A 20,432-nucleotide genomic window follows, 5' to 3' on the forward strand; every position below is an offset into this window, starting at 1 on the left:
AGTCACACCTTAAGATGTATGTTTGGGAACTTTAAAGTCTAAAATAACTACTTTGGCAGATAAATTCTTTCTTATTCAAAATGATTTAAATAACCGGAGAAAAAAGTGCAAATCATGGTCAAATTTTTGCGAAAAACACTTCACAAATATTAAGGCCATTGTTTTATATTTTCAGAAACATCAATAATTGCCACACACACTCGCCAAATGGACATTGTTAGGAAGACTGAAAATTTCACTGATCCACTTAATTTTCTAAAAATCAGATGCTAAGGATAGTTTTACACTTCTAAATTCCACTACAACTGCTGTTAATCATTTATGAATCCCTAGACAGCAAAGTCCACCTCCTAGAGTTTGGTGCTTAGAATTTTAATTACATTAATATTCTGTTTTAAGGTAACAAGTGAATTGTGGAGCAAACCTCATCATTATGAACCCTGCTCAGATGGTTAGGGCTTCACTTAACCTATAATTCATCTCTAAACTTCCATGCCAAAGCAACAGGAGGCAATTCGATCTTTCATGTCATATTTAACATGCCCAACATGCATGGCAAATCTTTGGTAGAACTTAGTTTCAAACTTGGAAACTTTAGTTCTGAAATTGAGACCTTATGAGCAGGCTACCAAGACTTATGATTTATTTCAAAGCAGTGATATCAAGTATAAAATTTGTACATATCAAAGAAATAAATTGTTTCAATTGATATCTGAATCATTTTATTAAAAACACACACAAAATTTATAAAAGGTTAATATAATATACAGCAAGTAAGATTTTTCAGGGTAAATAGAGTAAAAAAATATCACTCACATATATACATTAAATATCAAATTGATAAAAAAGAAAAATTATTTAACCATGAATTATACAATATTTCATTTCATATTCACAAATGATGATGATAAGCATATGTCAAGTACCAAACACCAAAATTGCTGCCTTGATATGGCACATTTATATATATGTTATAAAGAGAATTTATAAATATCTACACAATTCATTTGATTTATAAGATTTTCAAACTGCAGCCTTAAACAAGAGATCTAAGTATGAGAAATCTTGTTAACATATTCTATAATATCTATATGCCTGGTTTGATACACTGAAATTAATTTACTACAAAAATTCAAAAAATATATATTTTATATTAAGTACACCGGGGATGAAATTCAATCCATGAAATTTTACTGTAAAAATTTATTACAATAATTAAAATAAAATGAGTATCTTTATTATAATTATATTAAACACACCGGGGGTGAAATTCAATCCATAAAGATTTCCAAGCAGACTGGAAACAAATTGACATAAACATGAGCATAAGTCAGGATTCCCACTCAATATTATATTTAAAAACTTTTGCTTTCCGAAAATGCATGAATTTACACAAAATAACAAAAGCATTTGACTTTAAAGGTTGATGCAGAAAAACAAAAATCAATATAATCGTTAAACAAGAAATATCTGAAAGGGAAGGGAAGGGAAGGGAAGGGAAAAAAACTTCCCGCTTTCACGCAGTTACTTTTTGGAGTTTTGAATTTAAAAAAAAAAATAATCTACAATAGAGCTGCCAATACTTTTTGAAATTATTATATGTTCCTTAATAAGTGAGAACCCTGAAAGATTAAAGAAAATAATACAAATTTGGATATATACAAAGAACAAAAATGTTTTCCCAAAACCAAAATAATTTTTAATATACATATTTTTTCTTCCTATTTTAACATTTTCTTCTTCTTTTTGTATTTCACAAGTATACCATCAATCATGATATTTCTAAATAATAACTGACATAACACTAAATTCTTTTTGTTTACACACAAATAAAAATTCAAATACGGAATTGTAAATTTCTTTAATTATATAGTGATGATTTATTAAATATAGAAAGAAAAGAATCACATCAACTAAAGAAATGCATAAACACTAAATAAACCTTTTTGATTGTTTGCATACATATGGGAGAAAAGTGTACAAAAAAATATTCAATACTACCAAAGCAATCATTACCACATGCAATCATGCATAAGTTTTTCAAGCAAGAGGTAAAAAGTAGAAAAGAATCATTTTCAACAAGTACCAATTAAAATTTGTTATGATCCCAGTATAACAGGCGAAATTTCTCCAAGCCTTCAAGAGAATTACTACCTTAACATTAAGGAAAATTTTTGGGACAGAAAAGCTGAGAAAAGAGCTGAAAAGCACGAACAATCTAATTTTCCACAGCATATTAATTAAATATATTTAAAATTTAAATAGATTTTGTCTTTTAACAGAAATGTCAAAACAGCATTTTATATTCAAACAGTAGTAAAATAACCGATTATAAGCCACTCATAATTTACATTTAGCTGATGAGATTTTAATGAACTAAAATTTCAAAATTATCTAACATGAATTCCACATAAATGAAATAAACATTGGGCATTCATAAAAATAGAAAAAAATTAACTCTAATCAGATTCAACTTATTAAATAACCCCTGGTCCACTTCCCATGCTGTTATAAAAACTAAAAAAAACTGGTTAATTTAGATGTAGACATTAAGTGTTTGGAAATTAAAGGCAAAATGAATTCAGCAATTGTTTTTAAGAATAAAAGGTCAGACAATGAACTTTCAGCTTGATCTATAATGTAAATTAATTCTGCAGAAATTGGCACCCTGAATCCATAATATGAGCTCGAAATGAGTTTTCTTTGCTTCTTTTCATGAATAGCAATTTATTTTTCATCATACTATGACAAAGCAAATCACATATAATCACCACTGCAATACTTCTACAAAAACACTTAACTCAACAAACTGGCTTAAATTTCCAAATTATAAAAAGAACTGTTAGAAAGATAAACATCTCAGTTCTGCTTATTACCTGATTGCAAAATAGCTTGAATAAGGGCCAATTTAATTTAAATTAAGCAGAATTTATTACCATACTGAATAGTAATACAACACACTCTATTCCATGGATGGTTCTTATAAAAACGCTCTGCTTTCACAAAGCAAAACATTTTTTTAAAAATTCAAGACAAATCACCATAATATCAAATTTCAACATACAGAATAAAAAAATAAAAAATTAAAAAGAGAAGTTTTACATATATATAAAAGTAATAAAAAAAATCAATTTAAAAATTAATGAAAATTTTTTTTATCTTTGCATGATCTTACACATTGAGAATAACTCAAAGATTTGCTACATTAAATTCTGGGAAATTAAAAAAAAAATTACCATTTATTAACGCATAACATTAATGGAAAAGAAAAAATTTAATGGATAACAAAAAACGGAGATTTTATCTATACAACGTCTGGGTGTGTGAATAACAAAATGGTCAGAGAATTTTATTCTACAAGTAATGCTACTTATGTTACAGGTTAATATAAAATGTAATTGATAAACTGAAATTAATATTAGATGATGTAAAAGAAGAACGAAAAAATATAATTTATTTTCAAATCAACAGTTTTTGTTACAATAATGGTAAAATCATGATTTTCCATTATAATAATGGAAAATATCAGGAAAACAATATGAGATTCAGAAAATTGTGATTTAATGCATATAAATAAACAAACATCATATATACATCTAAGTATATACAAACAAGGAACATCAATACAACATAATAACACCCTCAGGATTCTTATTCATTGTAAGTTTTGGTTTCCTCTTTTCCCAAGGTTGCCGGACAGCAAGTGTAGTAATGATAATATTAACAGCAAACAGTATAAATGCAGACACAGCAAACCAAAAACTATAACCAAACCAAGCCTTGTCTCTTGAAGTCCATTGTTGGTCCAGTTCTTCTTTTGTCATGACATTATCATGAAGCTTCGTGTAATATTGAATAGCCCAACTAAGAACACTGCCAGCAGAAAAGAGAGCTATAAAGAAATACATAATTTACTTAAATACAATAAATAAGTTAAAACAATGAAGTCTTTTTTTAAAATCCAGCTGTTCTTTCACTTAGTTCTGAAGAAATGAAGTTGCAGGTAATTTCTTAACCTTTTCATTTTGTCTCAAAGGAAAAATCTGCAACCCTATCAGCATACAAAATTTTTTTTGACCAAGTAAATTTAAAGTGGCAAGAAAAAGAAAACGTACAATAAAACATTTGTAAATGATAATATATAAAGAAATATCTTTATTTGAAAAATTTTCATAAGTTAATTTCTACAAGTACTTTTACTTATGACACTGAAGAAATTGATCATGGCACACTAGGTAAAATATTTGATATCCAAAATTTTAAAAAAAATTATATGTGGCATTGAAGCCAATTATTTAAAAAATCCTGGTTTAGATGAACAAATTAAACTTCCGCCCTATCCTTATCAATATTGTACCAATAGTTTATAAAAATGGTTGCTTAAAGGAGCAAGAAGATGCAAAATTTATTTTTTAATTATCATTAAAAGTTATTATTAGTTTTATTTATTTTATTTGAAATCATTTCATAATAGTTTGAAAATAATCTGAATGGCACATAAGAAAATTGCAAAATCCAGCCTTTTGATTGTAAGATTAATCTCTAATCTGTGGTGTACAAATGTTATCCGTGCATCAAAAAAACACAATTTTTAACTTGCCTGAAATTAAAGACATTAGTAAACGTAATAATACAAAACAAAAATGACCGGAAATCCATGAAAATCTCAAATGCTCTGTGGATACATAGTTGAACCAATAGGACAATATATTTCCAGGATATAAAATCTCATCTAACTAAACTGTCAAGAAAGGAAAACAAGTAAGCGATGAATATTTATGTTTGGAAACCAATTAAGTTTTTTTATATATATAAATAATTTTATAATTAAATATTTATCATAACAAATATATAAAGTTCTAATCACTAGTTAGAACTTAATAATCTAAAACTATTTGGATTCATTAATATTTTATTAAATACAAACGTCTTTAATTGCTCATTAATAACAGCAAAAATTAAAAACACTACTCCGAATCTTTATTACATAACTAAAAAATTAATTTACATGCTGTCATTTTCAAGTATACGTTATTTCTAATAAGAATAAAGTAATAGTTACAGATTTTTAAAGCCAATATATTTACTTACTATAACTGCTAAAATATCAGACTTATAAAAGGAAAAGTGCTAATGCTATGCATATTATATATCATGTGTAAGTAATGTACATAATTTTGTACAAAATAATAAAAAATGCAATGCATGACAATATCAAATGGAAATGAAAATACCAATTTATTACTTTTTGGAGTGATTGTATTGAGATATTTATCTCAGATTTGGATCAGTTTGAAACTCTAGTCTTCATAGAATGCTGTTGGCCGATATGAGGTTGTTGCACGATTGGGAAACAAGGATTCAGTTAGGAAGCTTCAGAGCATCCATGATACATCCCTCGATTTGACATTCTCAGATTTCCATCCATTTGTATCCAAAAAGAGGGCCATTTCCTCTTTGTGGATACAAAAGGAGGAAATGGAGAGGTCAAAAATTTTCCGTTGATGACAATCTCATATGGACCAACAGTAGTCTATGAAACCAGGATTTTTCAATTGATCCAACACATGGACAAATGCCTCAACATCAATGGCAGTTACGTTAAAAAGTTAAATTGTAACACTTTCATTTCTATTCCACACAGTCAAGCATTGCATTTTTTTTATTACTATGTACGAAATTATGTCTGTTACTTATTGATACTCCAACATACTATTAGAAGTCCAAACACTTCAACATCAAGTGATTTGGGGAAAAAAAATTACAAATTAGAAAACTTATTAGGAATTTTATGCAAAACAGAATAAGAAAATAAGAAATGCAAAATAATTTTTATATCATATTTTTCCATAACAAGTTTTAAAATGTTACCTCCAATTCCATTCCAAAGATACAGGCCAGCTATTCCTGTAATAACTTCAACGGGTGTCACAACAGTATTAATGACAGCAAACACAGCACTAATTAATGCAAATAACATAGCAAGACCTAAACACATAATTGTCAACAGCCATAAACTGAAGGTAAAAAGTTGAGGGTTTTTCACCATTTCTTGTTGAACTGGAGAAAGAGAGAGAAAAAGCCACATTTAGTTCATTTCATTTTAAATCATCAAATAGTATTTTTTTTAAAAAAACAACTAATAATAAATTAAAAATAAATTTATAAGATACTTTTTACTGAAAATCGCCATACTTCAGAATACAGTATATATATTTTTAAATGAGCTACAGACGATGAAAATTCAAATTGACATAAGTGCAAAAGCTAATCTAAATAATCCTGCAATCGAACCTAATATATATTTACAGTAATTTATGTATTTGGTATGAAATTTATGATTGCTTGATTAGTATTTTATGTACTAAAAATAAGTTAAATATTTGAATATAGAAATATTATTTATATTTCTACATTTAAAATATAAATTGCTTAATTTCAGGGCAATTTTGCTCAGAGTCACATAGAAGTACACATCACACCATTTCCCTTCAAATTCTATGTACATTCAACTTGAATTTCCAGGCTAAAAGTAAAACTATTTTAGTGTAAAAATAAATTAACAATTACAAACTAAAACAATTCACTAAATGCTATTAAATATATACTTATAAGACATTGTATATTATATATATATGAACAATGCTGTTTAAGTAATCTTTTCAATTATTCTTATAACACCAACCTTGATATACGGTAAAACTTCTCTAAGCATCCATCCTTCTCAGTGACCATGATTGTTTGATACTGAATTTTTGACCTTTAATACATATTTATAAAATAGCTTCTAGGTATGACTATTCAAACACAGTAAAGGTAGGTATGGTTGGAACTCAACTTTGATGAAATCCATATATCTCGCTTCCCTAACTGTTTTTTTTTTTTTTTTTTTGATTAAGAGGAAGGGGAACAAAGATATGTACTTTCAAAACAGCAATAATAATGGAATAAAAATTAATCATTCCTACTCAAAGTGAAGAAAAAAGCGAGTTTTGCTGTTTTGCTTCCTGCCAGGAAGTAGATTTTAAGTGACTGTTTCCAAACACAGAACAAGAAGCCATTTTCACCATAAGCATGGTCTTTTTTTTTTTTTTTTTTTTTTTAAATCTCCGATTCATGTGTACGTTCATGTGTAATTTTCTGAAGCTAGACCAGCATATGTAAGTTCTATGTCAAAATAATAAAAAATGGCCAAAAAAGATAGCCAAATCTGTCAATTGCAGGAGAAACAGAAATAAAACCAAATTATTATAAGCTCAGTAGTCATTAGGAAAACTAGATATCATCACCCAATCCTCTATAACTACTAACAAATCAACTATGGATTTGCTTTTTCAGTTAAAAAAATTGAATTGGAAAGCTACCTTAGAAAATAACTAAAATTTCCACGCAAGTACAAATTTATCTTTATGATTTAAATAAATAAATAAAAAAAAAATCATTCTTTCAAAAACAGTAAATTAGGCCAAGCTTAAATAACTATTTTGATTTCCTAAAGTGAAAATCTTTTGAAGCAGCCAATTGTTTGGAATGGAAGATGGCTTTTGTAGAGAGATTTCACTGTGTACTACAGTGTTTAGAAAAAAATGCAGGACTGGAAGGTTGACATCAGGTAAATATAAAGCAGTGAATAGTTTTTAAGACAACTGAATCAAAATAATATTATTAATGCCATAAACAACTAAGTTCATTCAGAAAAAAATATGTTAAGCATATGCAGCTGAAAAGGATTAAAATTCAATAAAAAAGAAATCAGAATTGTATGCATAATACAGACATTAAAATCTTCATGAACCATCTTCAGGTTTTATTACAGCAAAAGGGTCAATCACAAATTTTGAACACTTCAGAACACTAATTAATATTAAATAAAATATAAAAAAAGATTTCAGATAACACAGAAACCAAATATATATTATTTTTCATAATACCAGAAAATATAAACAATCTTCAATTAATGAAATTTAGTAAATGAAACTAAAAGGAATGGAAAAAATTGTAATTACAGCAAGATGAAAGAAAAGATTTTAAAAATGTTTTATGAATGTTAAATTTTATTATTACAGTCAAGTTAGCTTTTGCACAAGTATAATGGGAAGTTACGCAACCCTATCAAGATTATATGACTGTTAATACTATCATTAAGTAAATATGGAACAGTAGCTCACTGACATGATTGACAGTAACATCTTGATAAAGGCAAATATTTTCATTATACTCAGTAAACATCTTAAAGTAAATTTCACTATATTCAAATCGGTTATAACTCTGCAGCACATAAGAGTATGAAAATTTATAAAGTAATAAAATATATCATTTTTGAGAATTCACTTGCATCTTAATTTAAAAGCCATAAGAATTCTCATTCAAAAACAGAACAAATGAAAAATAACGTAATTTGATATCTTTAAAGTGTTACATTCTATTCATAAGAAATAAGTTGGTGAAGTTCAATATACAAGATCTTTAAGACAAATCGCAAAATCATTGATGAATGAAGGTTGCAAAGAAAGACAAGCTACAAGAACCATCATAAAATGTACAAAATATTTTTTCAATTTGTCTTTCAGCATTAATGCAAATCTTCCACATTAAGGTTAAGAACATCAAAATTTGAACAATATAGATCAAAACAGCAGACGAATTTTATAATTAAAGAAAAGAAAGCAAAAATCTTTACTAGTGCAAATATGCAGGAAATTAATCAACAAGTTTTTGCACAAATCTGAGCTATTCAATTTATTTCAAGAAATATTCTGTACATAAGAATCCAGGAAATTTGACAATCTGCTGGAATTCAATAAGTCTTAATTCACAACATTCAACGATCTTCCCACCATATGCGCAATATGGAAACCGTCAGTAGTTTACAATAATGTGTGGAAGAAATTGTATGAACAAATTTAAATAATCAAGACTTTATAACCTACATACATATAAAACTGGAAATATATTTGAACTCTATACAATTCCACATCTCTTGATAGATTCAAATGAAATTTAACATGCATGTTTCTTAGTACCTAGAAGGAAGAATTGGGCTATTGATAAGTTTCTAAGCCCCTCAAAGGCAGGGGAAGGATGCAGGTAAAAATATTTTAGGTTTTTCCTCCATAACTTTTGAGCAAATTACCACAAAATTTGTTTACACCATTTTGAATGTAAAAAATGTTTATTTCATAATTATATCAATTTCATTACTATACAATTTTTCTACGATTTTCAAAACCAATTCAAACAATTTTTATCAATTTGATTTTTTTTTGTATGACTATAAACTTTGTTATTTACATGAGTTTTTCATCTTTCTTATATACTTATAGAACAGGCGAAATCACGGTTACAGTGGCAAGTCCAATATAAACAATATCGCTTTCCATCAACTTTCTGTTTTTTGTTTGGGTAGCAATTTTTGGAATATCGGATAATATTAAAATGTCTTCCTAAAACAGATCAATTAACTATTTAATAACTTATATTTTTCAACTAAAAATCTTTTTTGTTTTGATAATTTTCCTGTAATCCAATTTCCATTTAGAGTAGTCATTTGCAAGGGAAAAATATAAATCTTGAGGTTAAATATTCAATTAAAGTTGGCTTCTTTGTTCTAATGAAAACATTCTTCATTTGCAGAAAACTGTTCTACATTCAGTCTTCTGAATACCATTTCAAATATTTCAACAAATGAAAATGTTACGAAAAAGTGCAATATTCATCGGAAATGGAGTATCAGCACCATTCACTCAAATGTTTTAAGAAAAAATATAATAAGAGGTATTTAGACACAGAAACAAGGGCATGTTGAAAGACATTAATTTTTAAAGAAACCAACTTAATAATTTCTATTATTGATAAATGAAGAATTATAAATATCACATAATTAGGTTAGCTTAAACAGGCATTTCTTTTATATGAATGCTACTTATTCATAAAAAAATAAAAGTATATTCTAAAAAATTACAAAAAATATTTTGGTATTTTCAAAATTCAAGTTTTCTAACCAAGATGGCAACATGTTACAAATAAAAGGAATAAAATCTATAAATTATAGAAAATAACATTCCATGTATAAGGGTAATGATTAAACTGTTTTAAGCAGAACTCTTATATATTGCTTTTACTATAGCTTTTTATTAATATGTGCAACATGCTAAAATTCAATTTAAGGTAAAATCTCCAGTTCAGTATAGTTTAGTTTAACATAGTTTTGAAGCTACAATAGAGATTTTGAGATGGATTTCATGATTTTCAACCATGAGCAGATAACAAAAATGGACGTGAGCAAACATCCTTTACTCTAAACCATACATGCAGATATCACTGGATAATAGATTAATATGTAATAAGACAGCGAAAATCATGTATCTTCAGTGAAATAAAGTTATGAATCAGCAACCCTCAATTTCAAGGCTAAAATTCTGCCACCTGGTCAAGATAATATGAAAGACAATTACAGTAGAATTTTGTTAATTTGAATGTTTTTAATTCCAATTCATCATTAATATAGATTTTAATTAATCTCTTGAATTTCCTATTAATAAAATGTTAAAATATGGAAATTTAAATCCCTTCTTATTTAAAATAAAAATTGTTTATATTTCTGAATTGTTCATATGTCTGTGCCTTTATAAACATAAGTAAATAATCTTTTAAGGCTCATAATTAATTTGAAGCCTTTACACCTGTATAATATATTCAATAAAAAATTTCTCTTTTATGAAAGCTCAGAACATGTTAATTGTATTATTCATATTGAAGTCTTGGTGTGCAAATTTTAGTCTTATGATAGAAATATTTGAAGCACTATATACTATTCCTTTATTAAAATCGCTAACTGTTTATTAAATAGGAATCACTAACTATTAATCTTTACTGCAGTATTCAGTTTCTTTTACTTTACCCATTTTTAGAATCCCCTTTTCTTATACAGAATTTTTTTAAAAATACAAATCCAATTTATATTGTAGTATAATGAACTACGGATCAACTACGCTTTACTGTATATGCAAAGTTGAATATATAAAGTAATACTTTTATCAGAAGTCAGTGCTTAGTGGTAAATGATAGGTTTATCGGAAAGTGCAGTACTAATGAGCTTATAAAACAGCTGCTCAGCAGTATTTTATGCTTAATTCCAGTCATACATAATCAAATAGTATTTTATATAATATGCACTAGGATCAAATTTATAACTAAGAAAATAATGGTGAGGTCACAGTAATTAATTTTGTAATGTTAAAGTTTTAAAATACTTAGAAACAGTAGGCAGAGATTTTGAAACAAAGTGAATTAGACTGCCGTTTAGTTTAGTAAATATTCAAATAATTATTACTCTTAAAATATAAATTATTAACTTTAAAATATTAAACAATCTGCGACATACCATTAACACAAATTTTAAAATGTAAAATGTTCTGTTAAAACTATGAATAAAAACTTTTATATAATTGAAATTCAATAACTAATGAGAAATACTCAGGCACATAGTAAAGATAGAATGAGAGGTGCAACACCACCATCATGCTGATATTTCCAGAGTCAAGATGTTGGCCATCAGATAATAAAACTGAAGAGATAATCATATTTCATTCTCCAAGCCAATAGTATAATAAATTATTATTCTGTATAATAAATACGACTCCAATATGAAAAATAACATGGAAGTTCTACTTCTCAAATCAGTTTTTTTTTTTTTTTTTTTTGAATATTTACCAAAATTATTTCAATTTTCTTTTTTAAAGCCATTGCCTGCGAAATCAACACAATTATGTTTTTCCTCAGATAAAGATGTCAATTCTGCTTCCTGTGAACATAATGCACATATTCTTTAAATTGTTTACTTTCAAATTCAAAGGAGATTTATTTTTACACTGATGAGCTGATAACTTTTATTGCTGTTTTAAATTTATATCAATTCTCTAGAGTCAACAAGCATCGGATTACATAATTAATGCTATTAGTTGGAAAATGATAATGTTTCTGAAAGCAAACAAATAGAAATAAATTACATCAAATTTTATAAGCAATGATGAAACCTATGATGTCTAAACAATCAAAAACCATTTATTTTTTTTAGATATACAATATGCAAGCTTCAATAAACTAAAGAGACTTTGTCTACTGCCTATAAAAATTATTCAAATAAAATTTATTTAGTGCACTAAATAAGATAAACCATATAAATGCTTTGTTAACTTTAATCTAAAAGTAACAAGGTAAAAAAAGACAAGTAAATTACAAACATAATGAAAATAAAATAGATGCAGTTTATTGTGATCATTTTGCAATTTAAGAATTTTAAAAACATTAACCAACTAATAACAATCAAGTAAATCAGTAATCAAGTAAAATCAGCTATATTTTTATCATGTTAAAAGGGGGGAAATGTATTTAGACCATAATATTTTTTTTTTCAAATATAACAAAAATATTCTATAACAGTTGCCAACCAACAATTATTTCTTAATGGTTCACTTGTATATTGTTCTTACTAGAATCAGCTTTTTTTTTTTTTTTTTTTTATGGGTTTCAAAATATCACACGTGTTTGAGTTATTTCAGCATTCTTTGGTGGGTTTTCATCAACACATTCCTCTCCATTTGTATCAATAATATTTATTATTTGACAGGGAGGCCAGCATTTCTACTGTTTGAATTTCCCTGACATTTTTCGGATATTTCTAATATCTCCAGAACAATGTCACTTTATTTTATTCTCTTTCATTATTGCACAATATGTTCTTAACTTTATTTGAAAAAGTTTTCTACTCTTTTAACTAAAATCAATGTAAAATAAAATTTAATGCTCAGGGAAAAAAAATCCCATCATTTGCACTTATTGAATTTTAGACAAGCTTTAATTATGCAAAACCCTTCTCTTTTTTTACAAACATATCAACAAACACAAGAAGATACACACACATCTAGACTTTTGGCCAACCAGTCATATATCAGAACTGTTTGTCAAATTTACTGTCGAAAAATGAAGTACAAAAGTATAAGCACTTTGGTGGAGTGCTAAAGAATGAAATAATTTATTTCCTTCCAGCGTTGTCTCCTCTATCCATAATGTTTACCAACATGGCAATCAGAACCGAAACAATAATTTTACTAACAGAAAAAAATTCATTCAATTCAAATATAAAACCAATCTCTGCATAAAAATAAGAAAAATTCTTATATCAAAATTGCATTGACTTTTAGCCCATCAGCTATAAAAAAAAATCGTCTGAATGTGGGCTAAATACTTAACTTGTAAAAAAAGAGGGGACCCCCCCCTTGAAAATCGATTTGTCACTATCCTCTTTTTCTTTATTTGCTTAAAAAGAAAAATGTTTTCGAGGTATAAATTTCAAAAAAGATAGCATAAATGAATTTTGTAAATTTTTATGACAAACAGTTTCATATACTATCAAAATAAGAAAATAGCTGCCCTTTCCTTTTTGAAAAATTTGAAATAATTACAAGAGAAATATGTACCTATAATGCATCAAACAAATAAATTTCTGGTGTTCAATATTATTTTAAAATTATAGAGCATTTTGTTGAATGTAGGAAATTTTAAACACAAAATTTTAAAAAAAGTTAAAAGAAAATATTAGCAATAACATCTATAACATCCATCTATGTGAAGAATTTAATAAATCTGTATTCATAATGTTTAAAAATAAAAAATGTTTTAAGGAAATATTAGTAATAACATCCAATACTACATAATTCAACAAAAAGATCTCGAGAAGGTGAAAAAAATAAGTACAGTAAAATATTTATTTAATTAAAATAAATTGTTTAGGAATTATAATAATGGGTCAATATTTTATATCGAGTTTTAAATATTAATACCCAGAATTTATACTTCTGCTTTCGTAACAAGAATGATCAGTGCCATATATATCCTTTTAAATAACAAACCCACTAAAGCTTAAAATCATTAAGGGTAACAGTAGCTGTGTTTTAGTTAGGCTGCCTATTCCCACAGTACGCAAAACCATTTTCGCTAATAACATCAATAACTTGAAATTCTGGAAAAAAAAAAAAAAAAACTTTTGTTGAAAATATACATTAGGAGGTGAGCATTAAGTCAATCATGATTGACTAGTGGACACCAAGGCATCTTGGGAAGACCATCTTTACTAAGATCTATTCATATTAAGCAGCTTCCACTGTACTCATCAATGAACAAACAGATAAAAGTCCTGTAACATGCATATCTTAATCAGAGCATATTGAGGGAAGGCAAAGAATTGGGGGGGGGAGGTACTAATCTCCGAAACACCAGTCATATTAGGTATCATAATGGCAAATGTTTATTTAATGAAGTTAATCTAAGAAAGCAAAATTTTCATTGATGCTATTTTCTTCAGAATCCAAAAAGTTATCAACGTATTTGTAAAAGAGCAAATAATAGGACCAAAGAATTATCCCTGAAAATCATTGCAAATATGTTAATGAAAATTTGAATTTTTATCCTTATTTTTTATTCCCTTGTTACTAATATAATTTGAAATGTTAAGATTATTAATATTTTAAGATAAAAACATCTTGCAGATATATTTCAAAATTGAGTTCTAAATTAGTTCCACTATATCCATAATTTAAATTAAAAGGACGAGGTACAGCTTGTATATATAAATAAAGAATTATTACTACTTCATTAGAATATTTTCCATCAAATGTGCCAAGATAAATTTTTGATGCCAGAAATAGAAACTAGGCAAAATGGTGCATTCTAAATTAATGCAAATTTCAAAAATTCATAACAAAAAAAAAAATGCTCAAAAATATTCTATTTGCATGAATATGATCACAAAGATACTGAATTTTTCTTTTCACCATGCAGAAGACAAAAAAAGTCCACAAAAGTAACCAAAAGAAGTGCCAACATGTCACGAGACATTTTATGCAAATCAGGCTAGCAATAAAATATCTCATTTCTTCCCCAGCTATGGAAGGAGATTCGCATAGAAGACATAGACGATTGTATAGATATGAAGAAAGTAATGATAGAAACAATAAACCAACTACAACTGCTTCACTGAATAGAAGAAACTTAAGTAGCAATTGAGGCAACTCGATAGAAACTACATTATCCCAAGTATCAAAACTTTGCAATAGCTGTTGCTTAAAAGGAATTATTGGCATTAACAGAAATACGTTAAGAACCTCAAGAAATCCCTGAAGTAATTAAATGCTACAGGATATTAAATTCCACATATTGTATTAGAGCATAGAATTGAGAAAACTGGTAGAAAGAGTTGAAAGGATGGAAGAAAGCCTACGAAAAATGAAAATGTGCAGAATATCCTGAACTGCCTAAGAAATCACTCTAAAAAACCCCAATGGAAATAGACTCTAGTCACATAGAAAAGAAACAAAAGCACACACAGATGGACATGCACGAAGTTGAAAAAAGAAATCTATATACCACAGATAATGAATGTTTTCAGACAGTTCCATAAGAAAAAAAATGCCGTTTAAGTGCAAAAAAATGGAAGAAGCTAGAGATGAAGTTGAAACAGCTAACAAATCTGAAATCCTTAGAACAAGCAATACCAATTAAGAAATCATTACCAGTAAACCCTGAATCATCTATCTGAAAGTAACAAGCCATTACAATATAACACTATGACAAATCCAAAGTAAATTTCCAGCAGTCTAAAACAAAATTCTAAGAAATATGACATATATCCAGTATATTACATAAGAACAGAAACTAAAGATCACTGAATTCATTGATCATAAGAAAGAAGAGTATATCTTCTCAGAAAACATTGCAGACAGATACAGATCAATAAAGATAAAAAAGGACAAGCAGGAAACACTGAAAAAAAAATGAAACATGAGCTCGAATTTAAGAAGTAAACAGTAACAAGAATTTCTTAGTTAAAAAACTACAGAGTAAAAATTCTATTTATTATTTCACCTTGAACTGTAGAAACAGCTTATGTCCTAAACATCTATAAGGAATAAACAGTACTTCACCTCAAGATAAAAATCAAAACATTTAGAAAGAAATTATGCGAAGATCTATTTTAACTATGCATGTTTTTTCCAGGCTGCGAAAGCTACAACCAAAATGCATGAAGTGCAAAGGTGCATATCAGACTTGAAACTGTGAAATATAAGAAAAGATCAAGGAACCAGTCTGGGTCAATTATAATGAAAATAGGCATATCAAAAATATTAAATCATATTTCACTATCTAAATTCATTTATATATTAAAACACCATAAAAATATTTGTCTCTAAATGGGAAAGTTGAGTATGCATTTTTACTATCTCAGCCCCCCCCCCAATCATAAGCAAGATGCTCACCATGTCTCAGGAAATGGTCTTATTATTTGCTTCGTTAAACAAGTATTTTAAGGCTAAAAACCTTACTGTCAAGATTATAAATATTCTTTACTTGCTTTTTTTTATTTGTCATTATTATAATTTCTACTTTAAATCAATTATTTGATTTTGAAATGCTGACTTCCAGTTAAATTGCTACAAGTGGTATATTGCTTACTAAGAGAACTAAACATTAAGCTTAAAAACTATCAGCATCTACCAACTAAAAGTCGCAATTCATTATCTTATAAAGTTAAATATGTAAATTAAAAAAGTGCGAGAAAAGAAATTTCCAAACCAACTTTAACCCTGAATAAGGAACCTCCTCTCCCTATCTAGCACAGAGGTCCTTGCACATTCTTACTTCTTTTGTTGGAGAAAATTTTTATAACCCCATTTCAAAAGGGAAAAATTTATAATAAACCTAAAACTAAAAAATATGAAGAATACAGAATAAAAAGAAATTAAACTTAAAATATTTTTTCAGTAAATTTTAATGAAATTTTTGAAAGCTAAAAGGGCCTACTTACAAATATTAAAGACTAGGAAAGAAAATGCCAGAAAATTTGGGCAAGATTGTTCTAGTATTCCCACAGGGGATCAAGCAATTCTTAATTTTTTTAGGTTTAAGGAGAAATGATGAAACACATTATGGAGGGCGAACTTTCAAGACAGGAAGAAATGTTTAGAAATATTAAAAACATCTGAAAGTTAAAAAACAAAAAGTTATATTATATGTAATGTAGAAATAAAGGAATTTTCCAAATATTATTGGGAAACATACTAATATCCAGTAAGAAAAGAATGAAGTTAACCAGCTTAAAAGGAAAACAGCTGATATTGAACTTAATATACATGGCACTAAAGTCTACTGAAACAATTTTTGTAAGTTTAAGCCATTGTCCAATGAGGAGAACAGCACTCTTCTTAAAATTTGTATAGTGTCCACATTACCAAAGAATTAAAATCACAACTCCTCAATTACTCAGCTGAGATTTCACCTTTACATTCACTTATTATTCAGAAAATGCGATTCCAGAAGTTTCTAATCTTATTAAAAAATCCCAAAACATCATTCCCCTAAATTACGACTTCCTTAATATTATTACATTCTGATATTCTTTGTCTTTATTTAGCTTCTCGATTCTAAATTTTTAAAAAATTACTGAATACTCATATATTTAGTTCATATGCAAACAATCTTTTCACATAATTTTAAAGAAAAGCATTCCTTGCCATTATTTAAAAAAGTTTCAGATGCAAATAAAGACAAATTTTAATATCCCTTTATAATAAAGGCTTGTCTTATTTCCTCTTTTCTTAAGAAAAAGACAGTTATTTCCTTGAACAAAAACATTTTGTTACATATTTTTCTTATTGGTGCTCTTTGTTTCACTGAGAACAGACCAGATTAAACAATGATTTAAATTTACTGATGCAATGTTGTTAAATGTAAAAAATGAAAAAGTCCTGGATGAGTAGAAATCAAACAATATTTTAAATATTGTTTAGAACACACTTCATTTCTAAACATTATGAAATTTATTTTGATAACACAAACAAAAATTATGATACACAAGAATTAAATTTTCCAGAAAAAAAAACCTTTAAAGACCTATAAATTTAAGAAAATAAAAGATATAAAATAATGCATACAAATCTGGATTATTAAACAGGCAATTACCTAGATGCCCTACATTTTTTTTTTATTTCAGTGCAACTAAATTTTACATTTCTATGTCATTTATAAAAGTCATGCATTTAAACTTATCCAAATTAAAATTAAATATTTTTTTAAATTATGCTTTTTTATTTTTTCAAATTAATCTGCAATGCAGTTTTTTTTTTTTTTTTTTTTGTACTTGACTGAATGACTTGCAAGTCAATATTTCTAACAAAATTTGTATACGGAAATATAAACTGCATTGAGAGTTTTGTAAATGTTTTAGTACTCTGTTTGTATTATTTTTAACTTTAAATTCCTTTTAAATGCAAGTCACTGAAATCAACACTTTTGAAGACAGCTTGAAACTAAAAATTCTATTATCCAAGAATTTTTAAATATTGGTATTATTTACTATAACATCCAATATTTAAAAACTGCTTATAGAGAGAATAAAATAAATATGAAAAATAAGAGGTTCTAAACTTGAGAAGGAAGTGAAAAAAAGGTCCAAAATTTTACACTGTCTAAGAGCAAGACTGAACAAAAATATACGAGAAAGGCTGGACTATAACTTTTATTAAGGAATTCAAATATTTTGGTTAAAAAACTATCTTCACAAATAACAAATTCAAAAACAAAATTCCAAATTTGGCTGCTACCAAAGATATAGTTTCACAAGTGGGATTGATGTGTGTCTGTGCATGCCTGAATTAAACTCTTGTATAAATGATCTTACATAAATTTATATAATTAGTTTACTGAAAAATTAAATATTAACAGGCAAAATAATATACATTAATTTTATTATATTAATATAACAAACTAAATATTAATAATATTGCAAATGTTATATCCAATTACAGCTGTGTGCAAATTTAACAAACTTCTCTGGGAGGTTTGAATTTAAAATTATAAATCACATCACTGTTCCAGTCAATCATAATGAAAAATGAGTTATCTAATCAAAATAAATGCAAATATTTACACTTTTACACAGCAAAACATTTTAATCAAAACTGTTGTTGAAGTAAGAAAATTGTCAGACATATTGAATCTTTTAAATAAAAAAGCAAAAATGAACTGTTTTCAGATTAAACAATTATCTATGATAAGCATGATATAATGAAATAAGATGAGTATTACTGATAAAAGTAAAAAACATGAAAATATTCGCAATAAATTCAACAAATAATACTGGTGGAAAGTTAATTTAAGAAATGCGCAGCAATACTAATCTCGTATTGTTTGTGTAAATAATCAAGAGCACATTGATTGTAAAATGCTTCAAACATTCATATAAAGGTAACATATTTCAGAATCATGAAACTACCGCTGGATATCACGATTTTGGCTAAAAAAATTTTGATTTTCAAATGAAACATGAAAATGGCTAACAAAAAAAAACATATTTTACAGAAGAAATTTATGAAACAATATGAAATATATATTTAAAAAAAAACTTAATAATCAAGCAAACTGTTAAAATATGATTAATATTTAAGGATTGAATATTAACCAATAACATTGTAAAAGGTATATTTTTTACTTACTCCATATATGACTTTTTCTATCACCAAAGCCATAATTCAATGTTTTAGAGCCTTCGAACAAACCAAAATATAATTCGCCACGGAATTTTGTACTGTCACCTGCTGTCGCGTTACTAATGCTTGCTGGTAGTCCGGTCTTCATGGGTCTAGCTACAATCCATCTTTGTGTAGCAAAAGCTGCAGACAACAATGCTAAGCAACCACAACAAATGAAAAATGTACAAAATGTTAAAACACGTTTCGTTAAGTCCGTCCGCATTTTGTTGCTCGTCTATACTAATCATAGACTCACAAAAATTCGAACTACTTCAAACCATTACCACATCATCGGTCGGTACAAATCATTCGTTGGAATACAACGTATCTGAATTTCACTTAAATGAAAAGGTAGGCACAAATGAGGAGAAACAAGCAATAATTCCACAAAATTGTAAAAATATTTCCCTTTATCAAACATAACAAAGAAATATCTAATTTATAATTAACGACATGACGGATATTTTACACCAATTATGGCTTCTTACGCGCATGTGGTTAAGAGCAACAGGTGAGGAGAACAGGTTTCATTCGTCGCCGAACCTTAGGTTATTCACCATCCTCCGCCATCTGTCTGGCTGTCGCAAAGCAGCAACGAGCTGTAAAACTATGCCAATTTGGCGAGCTCGATTCCCCCACGAATTTTTGATTTTCTTCTTTTAAATATCTGACAGTTGCGAATAGCCTCTTTCATATTCCAACTAATAAAGAAACAGAATAACTACAAGTTATACCTACTATCACTTAAAATGCTATGAAACTGTTGACGTGAATAGTTTAAAAATGCTTTTATTACAGTTACAAAATATATTATTACAGTCGGCTTTACGCTCATTCAAGCTGTGCAGC

General features: G+C 27.4%; 1 protein-coding gene across 1 annotated transcript; it reads right to left on the minus strand.

Moving 5' to 3' along the window:
* Positions 1 to 723: 723 nt before the first annotated feature.
* On the minus strand, positions 724 to 20,162 carry LOC129960617 (clarin-2-like). Its single transcript, XM_056074156.1, has 3 exons — positions 19,548 to 20,162; positions 5,872 to 6,060; positions 724 to 3,892 (listed from the first exon to the last, which is right to left on the minus strand). The coding sequence occupies exons 1-3, from the start codon at positions 19,804 to 19,806 to the stop codon at positions 3,621 to 3,623; spliced, it is 720 nt and encodes a 239-aa protein (XP_055930131.1). The 5' UTR covers positions 19,807 to 20,162; the 3' UTR covers positions 724 to 3,620.
* Positions 20,163 to 20,432: the final 270 nt, after the last annotated feature.

The sequence above is a fragment of the Argiope bruennichi genome, chromosome X2 (assembly GCF_947563725.1).
Source record: "Argiope bruennichi chromosome X2, qqArgBrue1.1, whole genome shotgun sequence".
In the NCBI taxonomy this organism is placed as follows: domain Eukaryota; kingdom Metazoa; phylum Arthropoda; class Arachnida; order Araneae; family Araneidae; genus Argiope; species Argiope bruennichi.